Source organism: Gambusia affinis, linkage group LG13, assembly GCF_019740435.1.
Source record: "Gambusia affinis linkage group LG13, SWU_Gaff_1.0, whole genome shotgun sequence".
Lineage (NCBI taxonomy): Eukaryota > Metazoa > Chordata > Actinopteri > Cyprinodontiformes > Poeciliidae > Gambusia > Gambusia affinis.
Window position 1 is genome coordinate 4839799 of NC_057880.1, and position 24479 is coordinate 4864277.

Here is a 24479-nt window from a genome sequence, read left to right on the forward strand (position 1 = left end):
TTGTGACGCCCCGACTACTTTGCAGAACAAAGTAGTTTTCAGATGGCCTCCAGCTGCTCAGGCTCAAGAGAATGTGTGAACATCAATTTTCAAGTCTTGTCACAGATTCTCAGTTGGATTTAGGTCTTCCGCCACACACAGCATCACTCTGCCTCCACCGAAAGCTGTTTGGCATTAGCAAAGAGGATTTGGCACGTTTCCACTCACATCTGCTGTTTAATACACAAGTTAATTTTATTATAAATGTGGCACCATTTAAGGAGAAATTATTAATAATAATGTGAAACAAGTGTCCAAGAAACTTTGTTACAACAAAGAATGAATCGATCAAGCACAAGCTCATTCGCTCGACCGTCATGTTAACAGAGACGCGTCGCCGAGTTCCTGCAATGGGCATTTATTTATTTAGTCATTAAAGTCTCTTCTTGACAGGAAAGCCCTTGATGTGACGGTGGTGAGTGAACTCCCTTTCTCTGTGCCTCTGCCTCGCACCGTCTCCTCTTTCCCCTCAGTCTGCAGAGAGCAGCCGCGCAGACGGCAGCCTGAGAGGTTTCACCAGGATTTCAGCGAGCGACGAAGAGAGGGAGAGCAGATCAACGCTGCGGCTTCGCCCCACTTCATCATGGACCTGTGGACTAGCCGAAGGCGGGGAACAATCACACGGCTCGTCCTGATGCTGGTCAGCTGGTGTGTGGACATAAATGCAGGTGAGCCCAAACATCTCGGACACTGAGCTGTTGTTTCATTTATTTCAGCCGCATAAAATGGTCTGTTTCAGGCCGTTTTCAAACTTTTTTTTATGTAAATATTGAAAATTGGGTGTGAACAAACCAACAATGAATAAGCTCTTTAGAATTTCTATACGGTAAATGTAAATGTTGAACTTGAATCCTTTGTTTCCTGAAAGGGAAACATGAAAAATGAGTAGATTTTTTTTTAAAGTAGTTAATGCGTATTTAATTTTCAGCCTTTTTTTCCCCCTGCCAAAACATTACAGCAGAATTTGAAAAAATAAATGTACAATATTCACAGAGCCACAGTCGTCAAAAACAACAGGAGCTGACGTGACCTAACTCACTGTATTTCACAACATGTTACGATGATGTGCCATCTAATCTTTGATTCTTGAAAAACAGGAACGTCATAAATAATAAAGACGCAAATAAGAAATTATTTTAGGCACCTCTTCCAGCATACGCAACACTGTAGAAAATATGTCGTTTCCTTCCATCTGAATGTGAAATTGGGTTTAAGATCGAAAAAAATGTCCATATGAGGGCATCTAGTGATGCTTTAATGTGACGGAAGGCTTGTTGGATTTAATCCAATAGGCTGATGTTTGGTTAGGATACATTTGAATAGGAACTAAAGGACAAACGCTGATTTAAAAAAAAAAAATTCTAGGGTAAATATAAAAAAAAAATACTGACTTATCATTAATATCCTTTAAAAATATAAATCATTAAGTTATGCTTTCATATTCAAACAATGTACTGCATATCTTATGTAGATATAGAATAGAAATAAGGTGAATTTACATGAGACAAAAGATAAAAATAGAAAATAAGAGAAGAGAAGGTTGCTCCCTTGTTGCTTCAGGTTAAAGTTGCCCTCTCCTCACAGTTTAACATGACAAATGTTGTGCAATACATACAGTGAGGATTCCCCCACTGCATTAGAACCCTGGCGGGTCACCAGTCTGAGCATTGCTTATTTAAGTTTTTTAAATGTTTGCATTTTATTAAGACTTTATAGTTTGTGATCAGGTGTTAATCTTCCAATAAGACATAATTATTAAGTGATATTTTCAAATTTTTTGTCAACTTTAAACATTTTTAGACTCGAAAACACGACTGCTCTGTGGATAATTTGGTCTCGACAACATGGTTTTCACACAAAGGCAGTTGATAGTTGAGTGGAGAAAGTTCTGCCTTTTAGCTCAGACTAGCCTCATCCAAAGCCCATCTGCTCAGATGAAACAGACCTTGTCATAATTATGAGACAGGACAGTAGCTTCAAAAGACGTTTTGCCTTCTCACACAACTCTCTTGACTTTAACTGTGGTGATGTTATTTTCTTGCCGTCTCTGCAGTCCTTCGCTGAAACGCTGTCCCCTCTCTCAGCTGATACGGAGTCTGTGAAGTGTGTGTTCTAATCACAAGCTAATGACAGATGATATCACAGCTTTTCTAACCTCTGCCTGTGTGTGTGTGTGCGTGTGTGCGTGTGTGTGAGGTGGAGTCTTGACGTCTTCAGATAAGTGAATAGCAGTGTGAGAACATGATAAAAGGTGTTAGCTGTTGTGTTTTTAAGTTGTGGTGTGTGTTCAGATAATGAACCATTCGCAGATCATTAGAGATGTTCATAAAGTAAAAGTGCAGTGCCTTGCCTTGCAAACCTGTACATGGTTCAATATGGTTTTCTATATTTTAACATGTCACAGCTACAAACCTCCGTGTGTATTATCAACATTTTATATGGTTGACCAACATAAAGTATTGACTTGTTTTTAGTCTGCAAACTGTTGTGTTCAGGGATGTCAGATGGACACTAGGTGGTGATAGAGAGCCCGTCCTTTTTCCTCTAATCAAAAAGTAGCCTTCTGAAATCTTCTGCCATGTGTGGCCTGTATTAAATCTCACACTACTAAGGCAGCAGGCGTTTTTATTTTCATACTTGGGGACCTCCCCCCAAAATGTCCGTACAGACGTCTGGTTGTGTTGCGTATTATGAGATATGTGTTTTTCTGATTTTATGTATTCTCGTCTAATGAAAGAGCAGCGCCTCCTATGGCTGTAGTTTCAAGGATCTGTCTACCCATCTGTTATGTTGCTTGTTTGTCTTTGAGCTGCACTAATACAAATTTTGTTGCGCTTCTGTATGATGTCAATAAAGTCTGATTCTGGTTTACATTGGGATTATTTAGATCAACTTTCTTAGATATTTAGATGGTGACTTAAATGTTAAAAGATTAAAAGGTAACTTAATATTAATATCAGCCTAACTGTGTTGGACCTTTGGTTAGGTCCAAGGTAGAGGCTGGTAACATGTCAGAAATGTGCCGCGTCATGATGGGCAGACTTCTTTTGTTGACTGAGGTTGAGTGGTGGGTTTTAGATGGCATTGTGTGCTTCTGTAAGCTCTTTGCAGATAGGAGAGAATTTGAATGTGATGTGAAATTGTCAGATATCACCTCGCAATTGTCCACAAAAGCGCGACAGAACCTTTCAATAAAATTTTACAAAAACAACAAGTATTTTACAGTAAATACCTTCCAAAATTGTCTTTTTTTTCCGCAGAAAAGACAAAACTATGCAAAACAAATCTTGTCTGTAATCAAACTGAAACGTACCACATGGCTTCTTATTATAGCTGGCACACAGGCGGGGGATGACAGGTCCTGCGTTTCTGTCTGCAGAGCCACACAGGCTTCAACGTGAAGATGATGAATGTTTTATGAGACACGGGAGCTTGAGGTGGCACTGGCAGAGATAAAAAGTTGGAAGAAGCCAAAGAGAGGCTCTGACTTTGCTTTTAGTGTCATTTGTAAAGATTTGTGCTCAGACAAGAGAAGCTGATGAAGTCGAGAAAATCCAAACGTAGCCGGGAGGGTAAACTAGCTTCAGTCAGGGAGGAGTCTGGAGTTACTTGCTAAACGTTAATGAGTTGCATTTCAAGAAGAGAAGTCTGGTTCATTTTTTGGACAAACTTTCCCAATGCTTGAAGGTTGCCACAGTCATCATCACTCGGTTCTACATGAGTAAAAACACAACTGGGGTGTCCAGATTTCACACCATTCAGGAAGGAACAAACGGTTCTTTGTATCAAGACGGGTTGAGAGCTCATTCGGCAAGGGAAGAAATTTTTACGTCAAAGCAAAATAAAAGCCAGATTGTATTTTTAAAATAAAGACAAAGATTTTCATTTTTGGAGACAAAGGTGAAGTTTTTGGTCAGAAGACAGTTACTATGTTTGGAGGAAAAACAGTGGAAGTTAGCAAATCTGAGAACATCTTTTCCATTTCTGTAGTAGCACCATGTTGTGAGGGTATTTTGTCACAACAGTGACTGGTGCGTATAGAGGAACAGAGGGATGAACAATACTGTATGTGAACATATTGAAGAAATATCTCAATTTCACTCAGTGTGTGTAAATATCTGTCTTCATAACAACAAGAAAAACATCATGCAGTCCATGAATGGAAATTGATGCGACCCCCCCAAATTATTATTTTTTTATTATTATTATTTTTTTGTTGTAATTTGTGCATCTGTTTTCTCTGATTCTCCGAACTGGAATTAGATCAGGTAATCCCAAGTGCAGTTCAAGTGTCATTAGTCTCCAGGCCTTCAGCTGACACTGAACATCACAGAGCAAAAGCTGAACAAAAGCCAACAATTTGGGGTGCAGCAGAGGTGGTATCTGACAGGCGACTTAATGAGTCTCCCAATGAGTCCGACAGTGTAGCAGCGGTAAACACGAGAGGAAACCTGCAGTGTGAGCAGAGTGTTACTGAAACCTTCCCAACATCAAACTCCTACAAAGGTGTTCAGTTCAAAGCAAATATTGTGAGATGTGCAAAACTTTTGTATTTAAAAACTGGTGTGGAGTTTATAATGTGCACTTTAAGCACAAGTTTAAAGTGAGACTGGAGGAGGCGGAGTCTTGCTGCTAGGTTGAATGTTAAACCAGCAGAATCTCTGGGAACATGCAGCTGGATTAGTGAAGGAAAGTCTGCAAAGCAGGTGAAAGAGCAACGGCTGGAGTCTCATATAAACCTCTGTCTTGCACGGCACTTCACGAGTTGCCAGATAATTTTCGAAACACAAATTAAGTAAAATTTCTGTTTCAGACTATCTGGAGTTTATCCCCTCTAGGTTTTTGCCTTATTAAATCACACTATTGGTGCCTCTGTGACAAAGAAGTCACGCTGTCTATTTTTGCCTCACATCTTCAAAATCCAGTCTATATTTTAAAAATTCTCCACCACACCGAGGGGTCATGACCTTTACTGAAGAAAGTAGGGTGAATGTGCTGTGGCGTACATGAGACGGGGATTCATTTTTTCAAGTTCACAAAGAAACTGGTATGTTCTGATATTTTTGATCCATCAAGGATCGTGCTTTCAACGTCCCAGATCGGTGTCTTCCACTGAACACTGAGCTGAACACTGAGCTGAACACTGAGCTGAACACTGAGCTGAACACTGAGCGTGAGCTCCATCTGCCTGGAGTCAGTTGGAGTCCAGCTGTGATTAATCGAGAAATGGTATTCAAATTTAACGACTATTTATCTCGAATGTCACCAATGAAACTCTGTGATTTTGTAAATCATTTTCTAATGTTTATGGGTTTTTTTTTGTGTGATTCTCAGAAACATGTCAGAGGCCGCTGGTATCGAGTTTATCACCGTCGTCATTCAGAAGCTCCTCGCAGCTGTCCAGCAGTCATGGGCCGGGTTTTGCTAAACTAAATCGGAGAGAAGGTGAGTGACAACACTGCAGCTGTTATACTGTGAATTATGTCACGGTGTGGGTATTAGTTATTAGCGCTTTAGCAGAAGTATGCCCACCACTGATAACTAGTCTGTGAGGTCGTAACACAGAGCCACACTAGACAAAAAACTCTTATACTTTAAGGTTGACCTAATGGTGCGTTCACACCAAATGCGTTTAACACTTCAAGTTCGATGTGTGTGTTCTTTGAATGCAACTGCTTGGCATTCTTCATCCAGCGTTTTGTGCGTCTGGTTTACGTTCAAACTCTACGTGAAGCCGCGTCGAGGGCACGTCAGCTCTAGCCGTTGTTTTGTTGTTGATGCTCTTGACGTGTCAAAGGCTCCGAATGGTTCCGATCTTGCTGCGCTGCGATGTCCCTCGACGCGCCTCCGTATAGACTTTGAATGCGCCTGATGCTCAAGACATGTTTGGTGTGAACACTCCGTAACGTCATTTTGGTCTGTAGAACGATGCCGGAGTACACAGGAAAAACGTAGGTCAGAAAGACAGGGAGCAGCTTTTCCTGCACATAAATGTGCAGCTAACATGATTCCTGGCAGACCTTTGCAGGTTTTTGTGTCTCTTCATTCAATAGTTATTGGTGTAGCGACAGAGGGGAGCAGGTTTTCCAGTTAGTTTGGATCATTTGATGCAGCGCAGTCGGCGTGAAAGCGAACCACACCAAAACCTAACAAATGTTGCAATTTTGGTCCCTAATTGAACCGAGTCTAGGGTGTCTAGGTAGGGTGCCTTCACACCTGACAGTCATGTGACTGTCAGGTGTGAAGGCACCCTAAAATGTATGTTCCAAGTGTCAACAAAAGCAGAAACTTTGAATGTACTTTTGGATCAGTTCAAATACTAACTTCAGGAAAGTCCAAGTACTTGTAATCCAAGCAGTGACTCCTTTCCAAATTGACTTTTCAATACCTTCACAGATGCAGCAAAAGGATAAAATTTTCCCAGGAGTTTAGAAGCGACGTATCAATAATGCTACACAAACTGAGGATGTAAATCACTGTACATCTTTCACTTGTGCTGTTCAAAGCCGTGCATGTAGGTTACTGACGCAACTCAGTGGGTTGCTGTCCTCAAGCCAACCTTATACTCCTCCGCTCTGCAGGATGCTGACATCTCGCACTGTGCCGAAAGGGAACCTGCTGAGATCAAACATAGTTTAGGCTTAGTTGGACATCAAAATACCAAAATGATCACAGAGAATTTTTTTTTTCTCTGTTTAAGGGAGAACAGACAAACCCTCAGATATGTGCTGAGCAAAATAAGCCTCGCACCCTCTTGTAGTCCTGTTGTCACATGTAACATTTAGGAGTTTTATATCAATAAATAATTGCTGCCTATTGCATCCTTCACTACACAAGCTCTTTTAAATTCCCAGTGTGTTTGCAGTGAATCTCCCTGCTGTTTCTGCTCCACTGACCATGACACCTCACACCGTGTGATGAGCTTCACTTGGATTCAAATTAGCCAACTCCTCATGATTTGATTGTCAGGAGGGAAGATGGCGGTGTAAGGGTCCTCATTTGTGCTGCGGTTTATGTTTGGAAAACTGATAAATACTAAAGTCGACATGGTTTTGCTGATTCAATTTAGAACACCTACAGAAGCGTTCTGAAGTTAAAATATACTTTATCATTGGGAGTAGGCTATATATGTGTTACAAAGAAATAAACTAGTTGGTGTTGTTGGGGTTATTTATGTATTGCCTGGTGATTTACCAGTTAATCTGGAAACAAAATAAACCAAAATTGCAATACCTAGTATTGCAGAATATTCAAATAATCACAGACTTAAATCACAGATTTAGACCTTATGAACAAATCACCACCAAAGTTATGCCAACACAAATTAGATCAGTCTAATTTTAGATTTATCTAAGCTCTTACAGAATAAAACACATTAGCATTATGCCGCACTGTGCAGTAAAGAAGAGCTAGCATTGTGCTAGTAAGTTTCTAATGTTCTAAAATAACTCTTGAGATCACTAACATTTTTGTTAGCTTAAAGCTAATCTGCTAAAACACTCATCTAGTACAAAATACACCTTTCTCAATAGTTTATCACATTCAAATTCTATTGATGTTCAAGAACTTAACTTGTTTGCGTCCTTTGATGACTGCATAAACTACTTCCTGTCCACCATCTCCTCGCTTCTGGTTTCCAGACACTTCTACCAATGGAAAAACGGACTGAATAATCTTAAAAATATCCTTAGTGGAAATAGTAGAGTTCATTCTTATTGGATGTTTTCCTGGCATGGACCTGGAGACAATGGAGAGTCTTTGAATTTTAGCAGGGCTGAGGTAAGAACCATGTCAGTAGCCTAATTTTAGCCTGTTTCGTCCCAAATCCAGTTTTTTGTGCAGGGTTAGTATCCTGTTGGATCACTCAACTGTGCCAAAGTCTCAGCTACTGAACTGTGGTATTAAAAGAACTTGGAGGAGTTAACTTTGACATGAAGGAGCTTTTTTTTGCCACATAAGGCAAATTTTGATTTATGAAAGCAACTAGAAGGGTAGGACAATCACGGGGTGAAAACCTTTTACAGAAAACACTTTTTATTTTAAGATTAGTTGACAATAATATGGAAAGCAAAAATTATTTCCCTTCAAAATAGTCATTTTGCGATGTCAGTTTCATTCTATAGCACAACAGGAATTGAGCTGCAGGTAATTTACGTTAGCCTTGGTCTTCCTTGAAACAAGATTGCCCTTGGAGTAATAGCAACCTTTCAAAGAGTCAATATCATTGATCAATGTTGCTGCGTCTGCTTCAGCGCCAACAACCATCAAAACCAAATAGAGGGACCACAAGGATCCACTGGGCAGAGACACACTTACAACCATGAACCAGTCTATCACATAGTGGACCACTGGGCTGAGACAAATGGAAGTAAACAAAGTTACTCTTGAATAAGTGGAAATAGAGAAAGATGTTAACTTTAAGAAGTAATTAAGTAGTAAGACTTGATTACATGTTTGTGTCTAGATGAGTAGACACATCTTACTGTCATGCCAGTAAGTAAAAAGTTTTAAATGTAGTTTAGTGTTATCAGGTTACTAACAGGTATAATTGTCTAGAATTTTCTCTCAATGTCTCAGTATGTCATCTTTTGATTACAAAACAAAGTCATAATCGTTTATATTTGTGTCCTGTTTAACCAGAAACAGAAATAAAGCAGACATAACTTTATAGTTTGTTTTGAATAGTGTTCAATCTCCAACATCGATTAAATAATGGCAGAGTGAAGATTTCATGTTTCCTTACACATTTAAGGCCATTAAAAAAAAATGTATGTACATTTTAAAAAATGTTTTAAATGCGCATTCATACAGAAATATGTAGATTTTGTATCAGGAAGCAAAGTTTCCCCCAGAAAACTTGCTAAGCCTGGTGGTTGGGCACCAGGGGAGACATTCATCCAGCGACCCGCCGTGTTTTTGAGTTGAAAAATGTTTAAAGTTGGCAGGAAATTTTGAAATATCATTTGATAATTATGCGTAATTTAAATATTGGAAGATTAATACCTATAGTACTTGGGTGACCGTATTTTCATTTGGGAAAACTAAGACACCTTTGAGCGACACCTTGGATTAAGAACAGGGCTGCCCGCACTGACGCGGCTCAGGGATTACATCACACGCAGCGCCGTGCGCAGTGCCCGTAAATTTAATGGTCCAATGAAGGTAATTTAAAAAACAGGACATTTCCTCACTTTCTAAAAAAAAACCCAGGACGCCAGGGACAGGACGTGAAATACGGACATGTCCCGGGAAATACGGACGTTTGGTCACCCTAATAGTACACCAACTATAAAAATTAAAAAAATTAAAAAAATACTTAAATAAATAAGCAATGCAAAGCCCTTATAATACACTATATATAATAGACATAATACTATACTGTTATGTCTATAATACATAGACATATATATCAAAAACATAAACTAAGACCTTTTAAGTTTTAACCAGTTATTAAAGGTGCATTATTATGCAAAACTGACTTTTGCATCATGTTATAATGTTATTCCTTCATCAAAAACACACCTGGTGTGTTGCCTTGGTGGTGACATGTGTGTCTGGGATCCTTTAATCTCAGTCATATTTGATATATACAGCATTTTCATAACATGAGGGTAACATAGTTGATTGTGCTATAAGACGGCACCATGTGATTGGAAAACACATGGGACTGCCCCTTTAAAGATAATTGTATTGTTTCATTTTCTGCCTTTCACCTTCGATTAGTAACACACATTATTCAGAATTCAAAAAGTTCACAAACCAGCTGCAGTACAATCTGTAGGAGAATCTCAGCGCTTCATAGATCTGTCCTTCACCGATATGCAACAGACAATGCTCATGTGTTCATGCACAGGAAACAATAGAAAACGTGTCCACATGGGAAGGACAAACGTTTTCAGCTTTTACCACCTCATCTGAATTCGTTGTGTTGAGAAATAACAGATTTTTCTCTCTTGCTTAGATTCTTCCCTCTCTTGTTTATGCTGCAGGTGCTGGAGGCTGGTCTCCTCTGAATTCAGACAAATATCAGTGGTTGGAGGTCGACCTAGGTGGGCGGACGCAAATCACATCTGTTGCTACGCAAGGTCGCTATGGGAGCTCTGACTGGCAAACGGCCTACCAGCTGATGTTCAGCGACACGGGACACAACTGGAGGCAGTACCGATGGGAAGGACGCATAGGAGTGAGTTTCTTGTTATATAAAAGTTTTTCTCAAACCTTTTCAAGCTGAGGACCACTTAACCCATTTAACAAACTCTCATGGACCACCCAACTTAAATAACACAACGAAATAACCCAATATCTTAATATATTCACCTGAAATGAAAATATTATCCTGGTAACACTTCATTTGACGGGTTGTGAATAAGACCGTCATAAACGTGACATAAAACCTGTCATGAACACGAGTAAGTCTTCATGAATCTTTATGACCGTTGTCATAAAGTGTCATTTGGTAAATCATGACACTTTTAAAACAACGCTGACAATATTCAAAATGTCAAAAAGATCCAGTATTCACAGTTCTATCTGTTACAACAAGTCGTCCAAGTCCTGACCAACCAAAGCAGGTGAACACCATCACATCATCTCCATGATTAACTGCCAGTATGGTGCTTTGGCTCCTAAAGCAGTGATAACATTAAAATCTAACGGTACAAAAGGTTCGTATTTGGCTTCCACATTCCTTTATCCCCCCAAAGATTTTTGGGATGACCAAGACATTAGTCGGTAAATGTGACACAAACCCTTGTGTTTACGATCCGTTGTAACAGAAAACAACAAGAAGAGGGAGAAGCCTCGAGTTCGCTAACGGTCGGCCGTGACGTATGTAATGCTCCCGTTTGACGCCATGAAGCTTACTGGAAGTAGCGTGCGCTGTAAACAACAATCCTCCACTGCGAAGAGAGAAGTACAGAGCTGAACGAGGCGGCTGCTAAATGTTATTTCAATATCTGGAAACGTTGACCCACATGGACTGAACAGCTTCGTTCATGTTCTTCACCCCCATAGCTAAAACTACAGGCAAACTACAATTCTGAAACAGCGCAGAAAATTGACTTCATCGTTCACAACTCCACCATCTGGCTAGCCGCCAATCAGGCTGATTGGCCCAGCAGAAATTCAGAGTGAAGTGAGGGCTGTAAACTTTGCTGTGCAGCATTAGCTTTAATAGGTAGCGACGAATATTTATAAGCCACAGTCTTCTTAATTCAGGATCGCTTGGAAATCCATGAAAACTTAAAAGCCCATTATATTAGGAAGACAACAAAGTGCATAGTATTGTTTTATTTGCATCTGAAATACGACTTTGTCTTTTCTAGCTGTCATGGTAACTCAAAACGGAAACAAGAGAGCCGCATTTGTGCATGCTGTTGTGACGTCAGCACAGCAGGTGCAAAGAGCCCATAAAACAGCAAAAACATTAAACCTTTCCAAGTATTGCTGGTCTAGTTTGGAGTGTAAATATCTTATTTAAACATGAAGACTTACTCGTGTTCATGACAGGTGTTATGTCATGTTTTATGATGGAGTCTTGACAGTCTTATTCACAACCCGTCAAGTAAAGTGTTACCATTATCCTTTTAAGACATTTATTGTCATGAACATGTCAATACGGAGCATTTTGAGTTATTTACTGATTTTGAAAGTGTGGATCCAAAGTTTTCCATTTATGTCAAACACATGGAAATAAAAAAAGGAAGTTGTTCTTTACTACCAAGTGTTGTGTGCATTAATAACATTTAGGCATATTTGTAATTTAGAAACAAAATTAAAGAAAAATAGACTTGAGTTGCTGTGGCAGAAACAAAAAAAATATTCTTCTGCACCATTTAACATAAAAGAATAACGACCTACTTATTTATTATTTGTATTTAGGGAATTTAATTAAATCATTTTTAATTTAATAATAACCTCAACAGCTTTTGACATGTGAGCAGAATATCATAAGCAAGCAAAGAGTCATAAAAAAAAACAAAGAGCCATTCAAAAGAATCAAATCACTGGTGAACGACACGTCAACGCTCAGCTGTTATCGCTTGGCTTCCTCTAATATAAGTAGTTTGTTGTTTTCTTTCCACCAGTATCTTCAGTTTTTCTATTGACTAATCTAGTTTTGAGCCATTTATTCATTATTATTTTTAAACACAACCAATATTTAAGCCAACTGCACGCATCGTACTTTGAGCTTCTGTCAGGGCAAATAAGCGGTCGTTTATATGTGTTACCCTGCAGACCACTAGGGGGCGTCCGGGGACCACAGTTTGAGAAAGTTCGTTGATTCTGCACAGGGTTTGGTAGAAGTAAGTGAATGAGCAAACGGGGCAGTTTTCTGTGGGGTCCTTGTTGTTAAACCAGAGGCAGTCCCAGCCTGTGTGGCGCGGTGCCGCCACCCCAACCCCCCTAACAAAGTTGTTGAGGCTGAATTAACTTTGTAGCTTAAAGTCTAAAGGTGAGCTCAATGCTTGCATCTGCTAAAGACTACATGAGAGGAACAGGGACAGTTTTTAGGCTTTCAGATCCTGATGATCTTTCCTGCAGCATATTGATACAAATCCACGGGGCGCCTTAAAACTCCTAATAAGCTTCATATCCAAGTTTATCACGACTTTCCAGGCTTGGAGTTGCCCGCTGAGTCGCTCGTCTGTCATAACTCCTGCAAGACTTCCTTCGGAGCTCAGTAAGGCTGCATTTCTCTGACTCGCTGCTCTTCTCACATCCTTTCCGTTTCCCATTGCCTGTGAAGGAGCATGAGAGCCGAAAACGGGGATTACAGTTGTTCCAAGTGCTTCTGAATTTAAGTTTTCTGGTAGTACGGGAGACATTTCACTGTATGAAGGAGGAACATGCAGACCAGTTTTGTCAGTATAACCACCAGAGAAGAGCAAACGTAATGTGCCAACCAGCTGAATCCTGGTGTGTTTTGTAAGTGATTGAAAGTGTAAAAAGTGGAATTTACTTAATGCTGTTTTTCTTGAAGGTTCGTTGCTGAAAGTACTATGTGGCTGGAGTTTGGGACTGGAGGAATCCTTTTAATGTCCATAGAACAAGGTGTCACACAAGCATGAAATTCAATTTTATGCAAAAACAAATCAATTCTCTCTGATAGGATTGTTTTAGAAGCGTTAATGGGCAGTATGATGTGTTTTCCAAGTAAACAGTGTCATATTATAGCACAATCAACAGCTATGTTACCTCCTGTTATAAAAAAGGCTGTATATCAATGTGGTGGATGTTCCCATCACCACCACATTGTGTTAGTATTTATTTTTCTTTATATTAGTTACAGTTTATAGTCTGTTCAAGTTATTTTATTTAGACATACATTTTCTAGTGGGTGCACACTTTAATATTTGTCTGAATGGTTTTCCTCACACTTGTTCTTTTGTTTGAGGTGCTGCAACTGCAGACCACCTGGAGGAGGAAACTTTTTTTAAAAAACAATTAAGTTGAAACTTTTTCTGTTTTTTTGAACATCTTTTGTCCTTGTTTGAGTCTGGTCCCTCACAGTAAAAATAAAATTATGGTGAATCATATTTAAATAAATAAATTAATTAAAAGCTCAAGTGGAAAGCTAGAACTGCAAGCACTAAAGAAAAGGTTCCAATCTTTTGCAATCAGGTGATAACCTCTTAATATTAATAATACATTTTATTAATAGGGATCTTTCTTAGGATGCAAGGTCACCTTATATCATTTACTAACTACATATTAGCATAATATGTAATTAGTTATTATTTCTTTCTGCTGTGGTGTTGTCGTCTATATGTTGTGAAAAATGAAGATCTTTCTCGTTGTCGTTGTTTTACAGACCTTTCCTGGGAACAGTAATGCAGACAGTGTGGTCCAGCACCACCTCCAGCATCCTGTGATCGCTCGCTTCGTCCGCATCGCTCCTCTCCGCTGGAATCCAAACGGTCGGATTGGACTCCGGCTGGAGGCTTACGGATGTCCTTACAGTCAGTTTCCCCCTCTATTCGACTGTGAAGCATCCATATTGCAATATTCTTCTGTCTTCATTAGTGCTGACAGACGTTTTGTTCATATGTTGACTTTATGTATGTTTTCCTCTGTTTTTAAATTTGTTTGGCCTTTTTTAAGATCAAAAATAGGAACCATTTTTTAAATAGTTACTTGTAGACTTGTGGCTCATTCACAAAATTCTTAATCAGGCTAAAGATGCTATTTTCATTCTAATTTACTTGCTATACTTTGCCTTATTTGCATTTAATACAGTTAATTTATTGGAATTCATTCTGTAACTTTGAACATTTTTAGTATTCATAATTGAGAACAAAATTCTCACTGTGGATTTAAAAATGATATCCAATTTCCCTGTATATAGTGAAGGTGTAGACGATATGAAGACAGTGATGAACTTATGTTAATAAAGATAAAAGGGCAGTTTGTTATTTATTCAGAAATTAAACATTAGTAGGGTTTAATCTCTGTTTATGTTTTTAACAATTATATTTCCAATGGAGTAAATATTAAGCTTGATCAATTTTCAGAATAGTAAATTAACTGTTAGTGTTTTTTGCATGTTGGATTGAATGTTAAAACACATTTTGTTAGATTGGTTAGTGAATATTAAAATGTATACAATAATTAATAAATGTTTATGTTGCAGGGCCTTAGGAAAGTTATTAGAGATTTGAAACTTAACTCAAACTTATAAGGTTTGTTGGTGAAGTCAAAACGTTTTGAGTTCAAGATGAAGAACTCTCCAAAAAATACACAATGCTGTGAATTTGGTTCATGTATTTCTCAAAAAAGACAAAATAAAAAATGCACAAATAACTTTGTCAATATTCCACTAATGTTGAAAGACTCAGTTTTGTGAAATAAACCATTTTCAATATGGCCACAAAAACAAAACAAACAAACAAACAAAAAAACACCTCAGCCTAGAGCCAACTTTTTAATAAAAAAAAGTTCGTTTTTTTTTTTTATTTTTTATTTTTTTTAAGTTTCCCACTTTCATTAAGCTAACTTTTTTCAAAATGTCAAATTGCACATTTAAGTGGTCGATTTAGACGCAGCTGCTGTTGTGGTCGTCCTTTTTCAGATTCTGACGTGGTGAGCTTTGACGGCGACAGCAGCCTTATTTTCAAGCTGAGTCTAAGACCGAGACAGACGTCCACTAACACCATCCGCCTGACGTTTAAAACCGCGAGAAACTCTGGCTTTCTGCTCCACGCCGAGGGACAGAATGAGCTCGGCCTCACTTTGGAGTTACAGGACGGACGACTCCTGCTGCTCCTCAGAAAAGGTACGACTCCGACACCTGGATGGTTAAAACTCGAGCCTTCAACAGCTGTGTGTCCCAGCAGGAACCTTTTCCTTTGCTGTTTTGTTTGGTTCCATTGTCAATCCAATAACAATTACAGCCAGATGAGAGAAATATTCAGAGGTTGTCTTCTAATTTAAAAAAAAGTTGGAGGCTTGGCTGGTTTGTGCTTCATCAATTTCCTCCCTTCTTGCAAATGCAGACACTGCAGGTCTACCTCAGGAAACCTTCTGTGAGCAGTTTTAATTAATCCAATTCATTGACTTTAAAAATCACATCACAGGCAGCAACTGGCTCATTTGCACCTTTGTCTGCATTAGATTAGCATTAGTTAGTGCAGGTTTTGCTTCAGCTAACCCATTAAGGTCACTCATTTAGCCTCAGCAGCTCTTGTAGAAGTCGCTTCGTTCCACTCTGTTTGCCCGGAGCTGTCCAGGGTGCCGGAATAAATATCCAGACTCATTTAGGATGTAAGATACAACCAGTGGATGCAGTAATGCACATTTATCAAAATGCCTCAGCATATATCGGAGGCTCACGGTCACATATTTGGGGTTTTACTGTGGCACTTTGATTAGTGCGGTTGCAGATAAACAAACGTTTGTGTTTTTTGTTGGATTTTCACTTCGCAGCACAAACAAATTGAAACATTTCAAAGCTGCTAAATTAAAATAAAAGCACAATGTAGCTCACAATAATCACATTGTTACATTTAATTAAGCACCTTTGATCATTTATCTTTTATTAGAACCAGAAAATATGAAAAAAAACAACAAAAATCTCTCCAATTGAAGCAAAGGGTTAAAGGTCATGACTCATTCAGGTTGTTGCTGAATGGTAGTCTCAAGGGGGTTATTTTCAGGAAGGTGTCGTGCTGTCGCCACGGAGATGTAAATACGTTACTCTGCTTTTATCTGCACAGCAACATGCTCACGTCGGAAAGACCCACCTGTGTTTGAGTTGATGGTCTACAACCGAGCTGTTTGGCTGTAGAGAGCATGAATTATTTGAGGTCACTCCTGGTCCTGGAGGGCCGGTGTCCTGCAACTTTTAGATGTGTCTCTACTTCAACACAGCTGAGTCAAATAATGAGGTCATTAGCAGGACTCTGGAGAACCTGACTGCACTGAGGAGGAGATTCAGTTGTTGGATTCAGGTGTGTTGGACCAGGGAGACGTCTAAGAGTTACAGGACCCTGACCCTCCAGGACTAGGAGTGCCCAGCCCTGGTGTAAAGTCTCGCTAGGATTTTGATGTAGGCATAGTTTCTTTTTTGGGGGGGCTGAGCAGGAAGTTGAAAACTGATAAAAAGAATTATTTGTCAAGAAATGCAGGTGAGGTGGTGAGGCTAGAGCTGGAGATCCAGGTACAAGTGAAAGATGAATGTTTAATGATGAAAATAATCCAAAAAACAGAATGAGTCCAGCAGCACGGCAGAGCGGAAGCCAGGAGTCAGCGCCAGTAGCAACTGGAGAAACGAATGGACACACTGCGACAGCTAGACAGAATAGCCGCTTTCGACCCAACAAAGACACAGAACGAGACACACCCGGGAACAATCAAGGGCCAGACAGGACAACACGGAGACTCAAGACACACAGAGAACTCAAGACATGGAAAAAACCCAATCCTGACATTATTTTACCAACAATTCAGTATCACTAACATTAGTCCACTGACAAAAGGGAAGTTTGATTTGAGCAAATTATTGCCTAATTTAGTAAATACCAGGTACAAAGTGTGTCAAGTTTTTTGCTTTTCTTAAGTCACCTCAGCTTTTACCCAAATTTGAAAAGGTTTGCTTCCTCCAAAGAGACGCAGGAGTGACTCATCTCAGTAACATGTTTTTTAATTAATCTATTTCTCTTCTTTTATTATTATTATTATTATTATTATTATTATTATTTTTAGATGAATCTCATCAGTGGTGTGATATGAACAGGCAAGACAACATGCATTGTCCATATGAGAAGCCATCATGTCCGTTTAGCACTTTGAGACTTTTGTTAATGAAAAGTGGATTGCAAATTAAGTTCACACTCATTATTCTGCCTCGTCTTCTTGGACGTCCCGTGGATCCTCGGGCTCAGCGCAGGTGAAATTGTTTCCAGTTCACCTCCTGACTTTTTTGCTGCCATAAGCCTCTGAACCTTGTTAGAAATCAAAATTGGATTTCTTATATGTGGTGACCTCTGCAGCAAAGTCTTTCAGCCTCTGGGGGACATGGCAGTGTGAGTGGCTGACGGAAAATAATATGAAAACCAGATTTAAGTGCAGATTTTTGACTTGATAAGGCCGAAATCTCAAAATCTTTAAACACCTGATCTTTTTTTTTTTAAATCCTACTCTTCTTTGTTTTGCATTTTGAAGGTCTGCTTACAACCTGTCTATGATCCGCTGGCACAAAATGAACCTTTTTTTTTTTTTAAGATTTCAGTTCAAGAGAATATTTTGAATGTCTTCTTATAGTTTGTAGTATTGTACAGCTGAGATTGGATTTTAGTCATAAATTCTGATATGTGTATCTCTAACAGAGACTAACAGCGTGGAGGAAATATGTATACGTTTACTGTTTCATATATTCTGTGGTGGAGCATTGTTTTTCACTGAAGATTTCCGTCTGTAAAGTAAAGCAGTTGGAGTTTTATGCAGAAAGATGTACGTAGGTTAAATTCTGCAGGTTCTATAGGTGAGTTACTGTGTGGGATGCACATCTACAGCCTTAGCTCAGCATCCAGTTGCCGCTGGAGCATAAATCCAGCTTTAGGAGGCGAGACAGCACTGGAGAGCACAGATAAGGAGGAAATGGAGAGGCGGAATATTGCACATTTAAAGCAAAACGAGATGCAGTAAAAAAAAAAAAATTAAAAAAGAAAAAAAAGGAGAACCTTTGACTTATTCACTCACACAATGTAGAGAAAGTCAAGTTTCTACTAGAAGTTATTCAAAAAGTCAGTCGAGATCCCAAACTGAACATGAAGTTTCCTCGTTAAACCTGCCATCCTGAGGAATAATGCAAAATTTTAGTATAATGGGAAGTAGAGGACGAGACAAACTGAAAAATCATCCCAGAATTTCTAAATCATAGGAAAAGGACTCAAAAAAATGTGCAATAGCGTTACAGTTTCTGAAGAATTAAGTCGCTCAAAACAGCCAATGAAGGTCATAAAACCTGAGAATCTTTCTCCAGGAGAATTTCATCTGGGACAATTACTGTGAACAATGACGCAGATTTTCTGCGCGGTTTTCGAATTGTAATCTGCCTGTAGTTTTAGCAATGGCAGCAGAGGAAGTGGACAAAGTCCCTGTCAGCCACGCTTCCAAATATTGAGCATTTGAGCAAGAGGAATGTTTGAGACGGTCAAAGATGATGTGCACGTCTCGCACAGCTGACACAATTTCTAGTTAGCTTCATAGCGCTACATGGTCAAACGTTAGCGGTTGAGTAAAATGAAACCGCTAACGTTTGATCGCTAACTTGAACACAGTCTAAGCCCTCAGGGAGCGCAGAGCAGGAAGCTAGTTCTTTTCCAAGCTAGCTAAAACTTTTGTCTTTTAGTTTTGTCTTCTGAAATATTTTCAAGCATTTTCTCACTTTTCTTTTTTTATATGTTTTTAACCAAGATGTTCTTGGTGCCCAGTTGATCTTTTTTTCTTTTTTGGGGGGAATTTTATTGTAATCCATAGGGGGGTCCTGAAAAAAATCTTTGGGAACCATTCCTCTAACATCTGTTGCATCACCTCCTGGCAGCAGGTGATGCAACAGATGCGTCCATTTTCTACACTACACTGCGGCTTTTATCCAGCACTGAGTCATGTCAGTCCCATTGATGTTTGTGATTTTTTCTGTCAGTTGTTTATCTTGGTCGACTTTCATTGCTTCCAAAAAAGACAATATAAACTCACTTAGGGTTAGGGTTAGTCACACAACTATATTCCAAGTGAAACAGAAAAAAACAAGTCCCCAAAATCTTAGCATGAAAATGTCCAAATCATTTGGAAGGAACATGTTTGTCACTCATGGTTAAAGACAACCAGTTTTCATCTCCAGACCTCAGTCTGCTGATCAATAATTAAACATACATCAATCTTATTCTCTGTCTCCCATCACATCTTCAGTCTCTCCCTCCTTCTGTTGTGACAGATCAATATAGATTAATGATTTAATGCTTTTAACTTAGTCACTCTCCATATTTTATTCTTTCTTACCCTATGCAGACAGCGAGTCCCATTTCAAACATTGTCTGATTCATATTTAATGAGTGAGTGCATTTAGCAAGGTCTTCACCTCAGTTTTTCCACACAAGAATCTTTTGCTCTGTTGGCACTTTAGGGAGCACTTTGGGAGTCAGCGGCGCTTCCTTGTTCATTTATTCATGCTCATCTGCCTCTTTTCTCACCTCTTTTAGTGTTAATTACAAGACGTGTTGGCGCCTGCTTTCTCTGAGGCTTTAACAGCAAGCGAAGATGAAGGCCTTGTTCCTGAGACAAGATCCCCTGGAGAAACGCTTCTTTTTAACCCTTCACTTTTACTTAATAAAAAAACCCCCAAATATTCAGAAATTTGTAGTTTGAGAAGTTATGTTATGACACTCAGGCATTTTTTTTCTCACAATGAACACCTTACAAACCAAGAATTAACAATGAGGGTGCATTCACGCCAACCCTGTTTAGTCCGCTTTAATTTAACTCCAGTCCGTTTGGGGAGGTGGAAATGCAGAATCTAACTCTGGTCCGCCTAAAAACCTCGGTCTCAATTTGGGTGAAGTGAACTCTGGTGCAGTTCGAATGCATATGTGAACACAAAGTGGACAGGGCGATGTTCCAAAAGCAGGAAGTGAGCAATAACGCAGGGAATTCTGGGTAAATACAATTAAAACAAATGCTATGGTGTTGTGCTAAGGTCAACAACAAAAGTGAAATCCTACAACCGTTAAAATCTGCCACTACCCCATTTTTGTTTACATACTGCGAAGAAGGAAGTTGGGTTCAGTGTCTTCTTTAGAGGTTGTCATGTCATTTCCTTCAGTATTACAGCGCCTCCACAGGCATGGGAGTGAACAGGTTTTTCAAAGGGTTTGGTTTGTTTCACACAAAGCAGTGAGAGCAAACCACGTCAGTTTAAAATGTAACAAACGTTGCTACTTTGGTCCCCGGTCGAACCGAATCTACCGAACTATCAAGTGTGAAAACAGCCAATTAAACTCTGTGTGTATTTGATCTAATTAATTACATCAGTTTTTGTCGTACAAATACAGTACTTTTATTGCCTCAATCTGTGATCAGCATCATCAATCGTCGTTTTGCTCTCGAATTCAAGGGAAGAGCTCCAGACAGCGTCTTGTGTCTCTGGGCAGCCTGTTGGACGACCAACACTGGCATCGAGTTGCAGTGGAGCAACACAGCAGTCACTTCAACCTCACCGTGGACAAAAACACAAAGTGGGTGGTGATCCCACCATGGTTCACCCACTGGGATTATGACCAGGTGAACTTTCAAAATGTTGATTTATGAGGTGTGCATGCAAAGTATGCGTCTAGTGCAGCTCGTAGTTTCATTCTGACATGTTTTCCTCTCACAGATGAGCGTTGGAGCAGATCAGAACCTCGACTCTCAAAACGCAAATAGAAATTTCCACGGCTGTGTTGAAAACCTTCTCTACGACGGCCAGAACCTGATTGACTTGGCTAAACAGAGGGACCAGAGTGTTACTGCGATGGTAGATATACTTCCAGTGGACTCGTGGAAAAACGCTCAGAGGATAAAGGATATATATTTAATTTGCTTAACAAAATTCAATTCAGTTTTATTCACATAGCGCCAGTTCACAAGGCACTTTACAAAAAAAATATTTGATTTCAATCATACATTTCAATTGGTCCTAGTTATCAAACAATGCCAATAGCTGAATTCATTAGTCTAAGTAGTTTAAAAAGTTTCTATCTAAGGAAACCCAGCAGTATTAAGACATACATCTAGAATACCACAAGAAGTAAAAAAAACTAAAAAAAGTTGACTTTTAGGTCATTCAGAGTTGCTATTTGTAGTACCAGATACCGGTACTTTGCTTTTTTTTTTTTAATAAAGTTAGCAGAAGCACAGATTATGAAGTGCTGCTTCACAGTTAGGATTGTAGTTCTAGGGTTTGGCATTAACTAGTAATGATGAGGTTTGTTTCTAGGCTTTAAGCTACAGAAATGAATGAAAAATGAAAGGCAGTCAATGGAAAGTCCTTGTGAAGCTAGAAAAACACACACTGTGTGTTTGGTTATTGTATTGGTTCAAGTTGATGTGCACTTCAAGCTGCTTTACCAATCCCACACAGAACTTTTGGAAAGAATCAAGTGTTGCATGCTTGACCTAAAAAGGACAGCTGGTATTCCTGCTGGTTGTGAAGCATCACATTTGCTGCTGTAGCACTACCTGTGCTGCAGATATCTAAAAGTCTGCTGATCAAAGGAGGAATGTCTTCCATCTATTTTCTCAGCTCTTCTCCCTTTTGCTGCCTCTGTGGCCTAATAAAACATTTCCCTGGTACTTTTTGTTTGATTTGGTGTTTGTTCCAATAGTATTGAGGCAATTCTAACATCCTTTGTAAGGAAAAACAGCTGATGAGGTTTCAGCACATAGAGATTTGAAACGTCCTCCATGTTTATTGAACGTCATGTCTCTCACTCTGTCTTTTCCTCCTCTGACTCAGGGCAACGTGACGTTTTCCTGCTCTGAGCCGGTCTTCGTTGCCGTGACGTTCACGGGCCCCCGGAGTTTCCTGCGGTTGCCCAAAGACACAGGTCTGCATTCGGCAGGAGTCTCGCTGGGGCTTCAGTTTCGGACGTGGGACACGGAGGGGCTGCTGCTGACCTTTGATCTCCAGAAGCGAGACGGGACGGTATGGCTACACCTGAGAGACGCCAAAGTACATCTTCATATCCACAAGGCAGGAAGGCCCCCCGTAGAGCTAAAAGCAGGTCAGTGGGGCCCCCTACAGGTCACAATCCAAAGCGTTCAGTTCAAGCAAATACTCAAACTAGAATGAAATGGAAGAAAATCTCTAAGTGGTTTAGATGTATGTAGATTTGCTTTGGCGACTCCGCTCGCCGCTTAAACATATTTTTCTGATTTAAAATAAGAATCCAGAACAAAACCAAGATATTTCACGTATTCATGTAAACAGCCTCATCAGCATGCATAGAAAACTTGCACAAAGACTCGCTTAAGGCAAATCATGTAAGGTGAATAGTAGGGGAGCAAGAATTCACCAACATACTGTTTAAGAAGACAACCGTGAATCACAAACGTGAGGAGTTTTATTATTTTATGTAACAGGGAAAGGGGAGAACACACGTTGCTTTTCAGAACTTTTCACATGCATCACAATCATATCAGAGGTTATATGAATTGTTTTTGTGATAGTAAAAAGGTAAATTATTGTGAAAAAACTACATGCAACTGCAGGTTCATGCTTGAATGACGGTCAGTGGCATTCAGTGGACTTGAGATCACGACAACATCTGAGCGTCACAGTGGATGGAACTGAAGTTGCCTCTGCAAGTCCCACATACCCCATCACTCCAGGAGGTCAACTTTTCTATGGTGGTAAGAGGAGCAGTGCTTTCTGAATAATCTTTTAAACTTGGCAGGTTTGACAGGTGCAGCAGTTGGCTTTTTATTACTTCAATAACACAAACGTTTCTGTAAAGAGTTTGCTTGCACTTTATCAAAGTTCTGGGTATTCCTGATTCTTTAGAATTCGCCTTGAATGAACCTTTAAACCTTCAGGCTTCCTTGTATTTTTTTAAAGTGCTCTTGAGCAATAGCTAACTTTTTTTTTTAAACGACTCTGATCATCCGAGCATGAAAACTGGCACAACTCACCAGAGGAACAATCGTTCTGTCTCAACATACCAGGCAACTTTATTTAAACTAGATTTCCAAGGAGTTGCATGGACATTTTTCAACATTTATTTTATTGCATTAATGCAAAAAAAAAAAAAAAAAAAAAAAAGCAAAGATAACATCGCTCTGACGAGATTATTTTCAAAGAACTTGAACGTCTTTCCTCTGTTTCTAAAATACATTACCTTCACATTCTATTCATTTTCCAAAGTTTTTAGGCCTGACATCCACAGGGTAACTTTTCTTATGTGCACAACATGCTGTCAAGGTTAGCTACAAGTACTGAAATGAGTAAGAGAGCTCTCTTCGAGACCTTCAGAGAAGCCAAGAGTACTCTAACAGATTCTTACTTATACTTCCTGAAAATTCAAAACCAAATATAGACGGTTTAAAGTGTTTGTGCTGTACAGCATGAGTGTATTTTGCATTTTGTTTTATTTTAAGGTAATTCTGAGGTGTAGATTTTAAGGTGTCATTGCTAACATCGCCTGTAACAGCTGTGGTCCTGTAGAATAACTTGGATTGTTTAGTTGACAACTGTGGTGTACGACGATGGAGAATCAACCGGATTTTCAGATTTAAACCAAACTTTTGGACAATTTTATGATTTTCTGTGGACTTCACTGGTTGACTCATCTTTTACTCCTAGGTTGCCCGGCTGAAGGGAACGGCCACTCGTGCAGAAATCCCTCCAGTGCTTTCCAAGGATGTATGCGTCTCCTGACGGTGGAAGACGAACTGGTGGATCTCATCAAGGTCCAGCAGAGGCTGATGGGAGATTACAGCGACCTCCAGATCGACATGTGTGGCATTATGGACAGGTGAGGAAAACAAGGCCAACAAATTCTTTGTTTTTTTGTTTTACTCACATTAATTTTGTCAAGTGAACTAATGGTTTACTTTTTCATTTGTTTAATCTTTCAAAAATCAGTTTTCTAATTCAGTTTTAATTTAAGAAAAGAAGCTGGAGTCCACCAGTCACAAACCTTAATTTGTAGAAACATTTTTCACCCTTAATGTTGATGAAAAACTTTCTGGTTCCATTTACAGGTAATTCCACTTATACCAAGACATTTTTCTCATGATATAAGTGAAACAATCTGCCAGTGAAACTAATACTCTTTTAATCAATATCATCTAATTATTGACTTACAACAAGCTACTATATGTTGCTGAAAAGTTATTTCTGAGGCAGTTTTGTCTTGTTTTATGTGTAATAAGACATTTGCACTAGAAATGAGCCAAAAAACACT

At 39.3% G+C, this 24479-nt stretch overlaps 1 protein-coding gene across 1 annotated transcript in view; it reads left to right on the forward strand.

Moving 5' to 3' along the window:
- The first annotated feature begins 440 nt into the window (after positions 1–440).
- Positions 441–24479, forward strand: part of LOC122842642 (contactin-associated protein-like 4) — a 42054-nt gene continuing 18015 nt past the window's right edge. The window contains exons 1-10 of the mRNA XM_044136702.1: positions 441–707; positions 5374–5484; positions 10029–10222; positions 13853–14000; positions 15110–15313; positions 20651–20817; positions 20912–21049; positions 22031–22298; positions 22786–22926; positions 23876–24047. Of these exons, the coding sequence (XP_043992637.1) occupies positions 623–707; positions 5374–5484; positions 10029–10222; positions 13853–14000; positions 15110–15313; positions 20651–20817; positions 20912–21049; positions 22031–22298; positions 22786–22926; positions 23876–24047 (1628 nt within the window). The 5' untranslated portion in view covers positions 441–622. The remainder of the gene's footprint in view (positions 708–5373; positions 5485–10028; positions 10223–13852; positions 14001–15109; positions 15314–20650; positions 20818–20911; positions 21050–22030; positions 22299–22785; positions 22927–23875; positions 24048–24479) is intronic.